The 9,167-nt window shown below is 34.2% G+C and overlaps 1 protein-coding gene across 1 annotated transcript; it reads left to right on the top strand.

The window, feature by feature from the left end:
• Positions 1 to 297: 297 nt before the first annotated feature.
• LOC111399971 lies at positions 298 to 1,592 on the top strand. Its single transcript, XM_023027452.1, has 3 exons — positions 298 to 570; positions 676 to 1,220; positions 1,322 to 1,592. The coding sequence occupies exons 1-3, from the start codon at positions 298 to 300 to the stop codon at positions 1,590 to 1,592; spliced, it is 1,089 nt and encodes a 362-aa protein (XP_022883220.1).
• Positions 1,593 to 9,167: the final 7,575 nt, after the last annotated feature.

Here is a 9,167-nt window from a genome sequence, read left to right as displayed (position 1 = left end):
TTCGAACCGTTCTATGAGGTATGGAAGAGATATAAAGATCTATTTAGAAGATGTCCTCAGCATGGTTACCTGGATTGGTTGCAGATACAAACCTTCTACAACGATTTGAATGGTCAGATACAGATAGTGGTAGATTCTGCAGCAGGGGGTGCATTATCATCCAAGACTCCAGATGAGGCTTATGCATTATTGGATGAGATAGCTACTAATAGCTATCAATGATCGAGTGAGCGTTCAAGTGCAAAGAAAGTTACTGGCCTTTATGAGGTGGATCCCGTTACCACCCTTCTAGCTCAAATGTCATCTCTCACTAATCAAATAGCTGCATCAACTTCACATGGATCGCAAAAGAAAGCAGAATCTATTCTAGCTACATCCACTGCATACCAGAAAGCTAAAAGGGAGAATGAACAACTTCAGTATGTGAACGATCAACACTTCAATAAAAAGGAAAACTACTCTGGAAACAACTACTATCAGGGTAATCATGCATCTGAACGAAAGCCATCACTAGAAGATATTTTAGGAACCTTCATTTCAGAGTCCAGATCGAGGTTCAACAAAGATAAGGCAAGACTTGACAACATTGAGCTCATATGACCAACTTGGGGGGCCATAGTGAAGAATTTGGAGGTACAGTTTGGTTAGATAGCAACTGCCATACATTTCCAACAGAAAGGAAATTTTTCCAGTGATATGGAGGTCAACCCAAGAGAACACTGCAATGCTATCACCTTAAGGAATGGTAAAGTAGTTAAAGAACGCAAGCCTAGAGAGGTTGTGGTGCCTATATCGGATCACATACTTGTAAGGGAAAAACAGACTGAGAAGCAGAAAATTGAGGCAGAGGTAAAAAAGAAGATTTATAAGCCTTACTCAATTTTATTTTCGGACAACCCACCTATCTTGAAGCCCCCACTACCTTTCCCACAAAAGTATTTGAAAAAAGAGTTTGATGAGAAATTCGTAAAGCTTCTGGAGATCTTCAAGAAAATCCACGTCAACATTCCCTTTGCAGAAGCCTTGGCCCAAATGCCTAACTATGCCAAGTTCGTAAAGGAAGTGATGTCAAAAAAGAGAAAGTTGGAGGAGTTTGAGAATATTAAGCTGACAGGGAAGTGTCGTGTCATACTTCAGAAGAAACTCCCTCACAAATTGAAAGATTTGGGCAGCTTCAATATCCCGTGCAATATTGGTGGTACCACGTTTGATAGAACACTGTGTGACCTTGAGGCTAGCATAAACTTGATGCCCCTATCAGTGTTCAAAAAGCTGGGTCTTGAAGAAGTGAAACCCACAACCTTCATCTTGCAACTGGCAGACAAATCGATCACATATCCCAAGGGCATTATCGAAGATGTGTTGATAAGGTTGATAAGTTCATCTTTTCGGTGGACTTTGTGGTATTCGGTATGGAAGAGGATGAAAAAGTATCATTGATTCTTAGTCGACCTTTCCTGGCTACTGAAAGAGCATTGATTGATGTGCGAGAAGGAAAATTGACACTACAGGCTAATGAAGAGCAAGTAATTTTCAACATCCATCAAGAAAAGAAAGCCCAGAAAAAGGAAAAGTTGACATTTGCAAGATGATCCAATCAATTGAAGTAATTGCAGGAAACAGAGGAAAATGGAAATTGCTTTATGATCCGTTAGTGCAATACATGACAATCAGTTACTCTGCAAGGAATGCATCTACTGATGGTAATGACTCATGAACCAAGAAGGCGGTGGGTTTCATCTTAGCTCAAGAAGCTAACCCACCTGATAAAAAAAAGAGTTATGTGGATAGGCCTTTGACACCTCCAAATATTGTCAAACCAAAAGAGGTCTTGAAGGCCATACCGAGGTCAAAATCGCATAATATCGTTCGCCATTTTACAATGAAGAAGAATACAAAGCCAAGGGTAAAGTTCGAAAACAAGAAAGATGTGCCACCTAAGGATCCACGGTAGGCGTTGCAGTTGAGTCAAGCTAGTGATTATAAAAAAGCGCTTCTTGGGAGGCAATCCAAGCATAGGATAGTTTATTTTATTTCAAAATTTTAATTTAGAAAATCATCAGCCCTACCCCGTCCCCCTTATGTCTTTGAATAATCAAGTTGGTTATTGACGTTCGAGCTAAGTAACACTTGTTCTACGAGATTAATATCTACATTTTGAATTTTTAGGAACATGATGTCGTGGAACAATTAAACCAACATTAACAAGGAGAAGCTGGATAAATCTCAAGATTAGGGGGGAAAACGAGAAGAAGCGTCCATAAAATTCAATATCAAAGCACAGATCGTTGTTGGCATTTCAAACAATTCAAGGAAGTCCTTCACATTTTCTTTTAATTTCACATTGGGGACAATGTTCAGTTTAAGTTTGGGAGGAGTGTATGATAAATTGTCTACTTACCTAATTTTTTTTATTTTGTGTGATTTGTGTGCATTGTTTAAAAAAAAAATTTTAAAAATCGTGTTCTGCATGCTTGTGTGAGTAAGATAGCCTTGTCGGGAATGATGTTTATTATTGAGAATATGAATTGGTTTATGACTTTTGGACAAGTTATGTTTGAGTCAAATTTTGCTTATTTATGTGAAACGAAAATTATTTTGCACGTGAGTTGATTGTAGCGTTGTGCGCGAATAGGTGGATTCATGTTTATAGGTTGGACTAAAGAATTAGATTGTTAAAACCAAACGACCATTAAGCATCAGTATATCCTTAAACCAAATCTAGGATGTTTATACTATTGTGGACAAACTTGTAGATAAATGTGAATTTCGTATATGCCAATTTTTGTGTGGACTGTCTAAGACTAATATGATGAAAATTGGGTGAAAATCTTAAGTTAGATGTCGATTTTTTAGAATGCGTGTTTAATAAGGGGCATTGCACTAAGCATTGCAAAAAAAAAAAAAAAAAAAAAAAAAAAAAAAAAAAAAAAAAAAAAAAAAAAAGATTCCAATGAGGGCAGTTTTAATAATCTCATTGTGAATCGTCTCTTTGTAGCCTTTATGACTCGAGTGATTAAGTCTGATGCCCTAAAATCATTTGATTTGGGAGTCATCGACAAAAAGTTCAATATATAGGGGTTATATAGAAAGTTTAAGGGGAGTACGTCTGCACAAGGGATGATAAAAAAAAAAATACCTTGTTTAAGTCCCGAATACTCATTTTAGAGGATTTGACCTTTTGACAAGAGGTTAGTAATTTGGTTAACTCTTAGAGGTTGAAGCAGCCAAAAGTAAGGAGAATCCTCATTTGTTGACATGTGGAACTGCAATCAGTAAAATCTAACCAAATTTGAGTGGTGTAAGAGATTAGTATTGAAGATTAACCTTAGATTATTACACCATGGGAAAGAGAATAAAAGATAAGTTTGGGGGTGTGTGAATCCCACGAACGAAGTAAGGAAATAGTTGACTTTTAAGGTTGGGAATTTGATCAATTTATTCTTGTACAGCGTTGCACTTCTCTCTATACACATACACACCTAGTTTTACATTGAATATGTAAGAATTTTAGCTTGTACATTATAACTTTGAAGTTATTCATAGAGTTGATGTTATGACTTCAGTCCTGAGTTATGAAGGCAAGATATCTAACGGAATTTATTTTAAGTAATTTTGTGTGTTTTAGCTGTGTTTGTGTGGATATTAATGATTTTATTTGATTTGGCTTTTGTTTGAGGACAAACAATTGTTCAAGTTTGGGGATATTTCATAAGTGTATTTTATACACTTATTTCTTCATTAAACTAGAGTAATTTTTGTTATTTAGGATGAATTGACGCTTAACTTCATACATATTTCATTTCTTAGGTGTAAGTCGAGGCAAAACAATGAAATTGGACAGAAGAGCGTAAAATTTGCTAACATGGGCTTAATCAAAAGTTTGGAGACTAAATTGCAAAGTATCAAAAGTTAATTTGGACATGATGTTAATGATTGAAGAAGAGCGAAAGGCAATTAAATAGTATTAGAAGATGAATGATCAAGAAGATGTCAAATATGGACCAAAAGGAGCGAAGAATGAACTATAGGGACCAAAGTCCAACACATGGAAAAATTTCATAATGGCGAGCATGCGCAGGTCAAAACTCTTGCACGCGAACTGAGTTGAACTTCATATGCAGAACGTAGAAGTACTAGGTGGTGCGTGCGCAAGGAAATATACTGGGCATGTGGGAGGGCATTTTTCAGAGAAAAATCGGGCAGATTCTTTTTTTGACACAAACTCTTACGGAAAGAAAATCTATCATGCTAAAAAACCAAGAGAGACGAACAGAACGCTTTCTTCTTATTTTGGACGACAAAAAGAGGCTTGCAAGGAGAGAAAATCGAAGAGGCAAAAATCAACAAGAATAATTACAAGAAAATTGATGACAATTAGGGGAAGAATTCATGCAACACAACTAATTTTTTGTCTTATTCCCTACTTCTTCTCCATGTTCTTTATTGTGTACTTTATCATGTCAATCAATTCAATTATAACTAAACTTTGAAATCTAGGGTTTGACGTAACCTAAGACATGTTTTAATTCTAATACAATTATTTCCTTTGATTTTCCTGAAATTTATTTATGTTATTGTTGCTTAATGCTTTCAATTGCCTAATCAACAATTGAATGATTTAATACTTTAAGTTTGGTGCTCGAGAGAGGTAAATTTAGGCGTGATCTAAAAATGATATAACCTATAATTCGTAGGTTTCGAGAGAAAGTGCGAATTTTTTAGGCTAATTCATTTCAAGAATCAGATGCTTAATAATTTCTATATGTCTAATTCGGAATAGAGATATTGGGCTTAAAATTTAGAGATAAATTCTATTTGGCGCTTGAGAGAGGGGATAGAATTAATTTAGAATTCTTGCCTATAAATCCGGAAAAGAATTGATGGAAATAACTATAGAGGTTGAAAAACATCGTCGAGAATATGGTGAAATCATTTCTCAGGCATTCATACAAATGATCAAGTTTTTTGAAATTGCTTCACTTTACTTGCACTCTTTAATCCATATATTTTAGTTTAATATAAAATCATCCATTCAACATTTGATTGTCTAAATAAAGTGAAAAGCCAAAACCATTATAGTACTTAGTAGGATTCAAATATTAATCCCTGTGGATTTGACACTTTTTATTTCATCAATATACTACAAAACTTGACACCGTACACTTGCGGTAAAATCATGTTACATAAAACACGTGGCATGGAGCAATATGGATATTAGATTGATTATTGCAAGATATCTGTGTGGGTTGTGACGAGCCAAAATCCAAATTTTTCAAAAAAGATTTCACTTGTAGTAGAAGTCATTGCCTGATGTTCAACTTCAACTCTATAGCATGCAACAATATCCTACTTTTTCCTCCTCCATTTCACTAACTTCCCTCAAACAAAAAAATGTAATATCCTATTATAGATCACTTGTCAACAGTATTGCCAACCAAATCTGCTTCGTATATATCGTAAAAAATAATGACCATTTTTACGCATCTTTATACCTCTTCTAGGTGATTTCTTGAAATAGTGCAAGATTTGATTTGCAACATTCATATGTGTAACTCGTGGAGAATGTATAAAGCATCTAACTAGGCTGAAGGCATATGAAATATCAGGTCGAGTAATTGTCAGGTAAATCAGCCTGCCTACCAATCTTTGTAATTGACCTACATCAGATAATAGGTCACCATCAACTGTTAATTTTAAATCACTCTATAGGAGTTTGAGCTGGCTTGACATCTATATTTGTTAGTGTTTTGTAATAGATCTAACATGTATGTCATTTGATTGAGAAATATGTCCTTCTTTGAATATGCAATCTCTAGTTCAAGAAAATACTTCAAAATTTCCAAATCCTAATAAAAAAATTGAGTATGAAAAATATTTTTAGCCTTGATATTTCAGCGAGATTATCACTAGTAATAACTATATCATCATTATAGATCAAAACAATAACAATACCAATCATACATTTTTTCATGAGCAAGGAAAAATATACATTGCTCATTTTACACCATTATTGACAAGAACTTAGTTCGCCATACCATGCACGACGAGATTATTTAAGATCAAATATAGCTTTTTTTTAATTTACATGTAAGATCACTACGCCCTTCAACGATGGTTTAGAGGTATACTCATATAAACTTCTTCTTCAAGATCATCTTGCAAAAATGCATCCTTTGGATCCATCTAAAACAATTTTCAATCTTGATTGACAGCTAGGGATAAAAGCACATGGAATATGTTCATTTTGGATACAAGAGCAAATATCTCATTGTAATCAACTCCAAAAGTTTGGGTGAAACCTTTTGCAATAATACATCTTTGTGTCTCTCAATAGATCCATTACTTCGAAACTTGATTTTATAAACCCAACAACACCCAACCACCTTTTTTCTTATAGCAATTTTACAATTGACTAGGACTTGTAACTCTGCCTGTTTTGCTTGTTTTTAAATAGGACTAGAATTTGCTTCTCTAAAATTATTGTGCTCTTGAGTTGAAGAAAACGAAGTTAGAAAAGTTGAATGACATGAAGATATATTATGATAAATGTGCTTGTATGATGGCATACGGCTTACAAGTATCAAATTCTTTTAACTTTTTCAAAACCTTGGAGATTCTATTTGATCTTCTAAGAACCTTTTCTAGAGCATCTAGTATAGCAAGAACATATTCTGGAGCATCATGAGCAGAACATTCGGTGTCTCCATTACCTCCATCCTGTTTGATTCCTCTTGTTCCTCTAGTCTTTATCGTAGTTTTAGTTTTACCAGTGGTTGCAACATCGAAAGAAAATGTCTATACAATGGGTAACGGAAGCAGATCATTCAAACTCTTTCCTTGAGATAAATTCTTCTTCGAACTTTATGCCTAAAAATATGGTTCATTCTCAGTAAACCATATATCCCATGATAGCTTCTACGATTGAGGATCATTGCATGCATATCATTATTTTGTGAAGAATATCCTAAGAAGATACATAGGATGGAATGAAGATCGAGTTTTTCGTAATTCAAGGTTTGACGATGCACATAACAAATACATAAAAGCTCGAAGATTGGACACGCCATACTTTCCCTTTTAAGACTTCCAACAGTGACTAAAAGTGGATTGCACTAATTAGAAGCGTATTTTCTAAGTACACAGCTATTGGAACTCTGTGTGATTAAAATTTCTTGGGAATATTATTTGAAGCATGGGAGCTCTTATAGTCTCTAAAAAATGTTAAGTCTTTCTTTCAGCCACTCCATTTTGTTGGAGCGTACCAATACAACTATTTTGATAAATAATATCTTCATTGTGATGAGAAAGGTAGAAAGGGACACTTTGCAAATCCAGTCTCATTATTCGATCAAAGAAACCTTAATTTTATTGTCAAACTAAGTGGACACCATCTTATGAAAATCCTTGAAATCAAGGTAAACTTCATTCTTAAATTTCAATAAATAGATCCAAATAGCACAAGAATTATCACCAATAAACAACATAAAATATTTAAAACCATCGTATGAATCAATTCAACATGGACCCCATAAATTAGAATTGATTAACTTAATATGTTTAACTCACAAGAATGGAGAACTATTGAATTGTAGACAAACCTGTTTAGAAAATTGAAAAGTACCACAAAAACGTGTCTCAAAAGACATAGATGGAAACAAAAAAGATAAAACATGCCTAGAAGGATGTCCAAATTTTTATGCAAAACATGATTTTCTCGCATTCTTTATTAAGAAAAGTGACACCGAATGATTTCAACATATAAAGTCCATGTGAGCAGATACTTTTACCGTGATATTCGATCCAAAAAAAAAAATAAAAAAAAAATAGAAACACCATTAGGAGAAAAAGTAACATGTCAATTCAAAGAGTCAGTTATTTTTGGACTAAACAAGTTAAGTTGGAAACTAAGGAATCATAAGTGCGTTTTAACTAGGAAGGCTAGGAAAAAGTTTAATTTTTCCAAGGTCACAAACGGAACCAAGTTACCAATAGCAACTAAAACAACGTGTTTGAATGAATTTTGTGAGAAATCATTCAAAGGTACTACATTATTTGCCATATGATTAGTGGCATCCAAATCGATAATCCAAGTATATAAATATGTAGATGTACATGAAGAGAAATAAGCTTCGAAATTACCAGAGATAAAAGTGCTAGAAGGATTCTTTTTTACTAGGATGACCGAGTTGTTGAAGAATGGGCCAATCGACCCGTTGAGATGGTAGTGTCAGTAATAGCAGCAACTTCCATGTTTCATCCTCTCATAGTTGATGGCTTAAGATGAGAATGAAGCTCTCAACAATGATCCTAGAGAGTGTCCTAGCTTGTGACAGTAATAATATTTTAGAGCTTCTCGTCTTTCCTTGTTCTAAAATCTTCTCCTTTTATCATCTCTTTTTACAATAAGAGTAGTCGACTCAGATATATGCTTTGATTTTGAATTCATAGTCTTTTTTCGATTTTTTCCTCGATGAATAATTGCACACCCATTCAAAAAAGATGAAAGGGTAGAATTCATAAGGATATGACTCCAAAGATTCTTATACTCCAATTTTAAACTACTCAAAAAAGAAAAGATCTTATCTTCTTCAACCTTTTTTGACAAGATCTTTGCATCGATTGTATGTGGATAGTACATTCTCAAATCGTCCCACGATTTCTAATATGACCAAGATGTGATGAACACCTTATCTCGTTGCTTAGCAACAGAAATTCCCCATTTTATTCAAACTAGCAGCGTTATTTTGATTTTCCATGAAGTTCTTCAACAAAATTCTGCAACTCTTCCATCGAGTCTAAAAGGGTACAAATTTTAGCAATTTGTGCTTTCATTGAATTTAGAATCCAAGATCGAACGAGTTGATCATTCGAAATTCACCCTTCATATTTTACATTTGCAAAATTCTGAACAAAAATGCCATTAATGAAACCCTAGCTTTTTCTTTCCACCAAGAGATAATGTCACGACTATTGACCATGGTATGTAATATATACCATTGACGAGAACATTAAGACAGCTTTCATCTAGATTAACATCATTCTTCATCATTATAGGCGGATTAATAGCTTTCTTAGTTATTGCATACTCAAAGACAATTTATCAGAAGCCAAAAAACTTGAACAACCAAAAATTGAAAAACAGAAACAGCTTACTTTGAGGATGA

Source organism: Olea europaea, chromosome 9 (assembly GCF_002742605.1).
Source record: "Olea europaea var. sylvestris chromosome 9, O_europaea_v1, whole genome shotgun sequence".
In the NCBI taxonomy this organism is placed as follows: Eukaryota; Viridiplantae; Streptophyta; class Magnoliopsida; order Lamiales; family Oleaceae; genus Olea; species Olea europaea.
The sequence above is the reverse complement of the archived record's forward strand: the minus strand, read 5'-3'. Positions and strand labels throughout refer to the sequence as shown.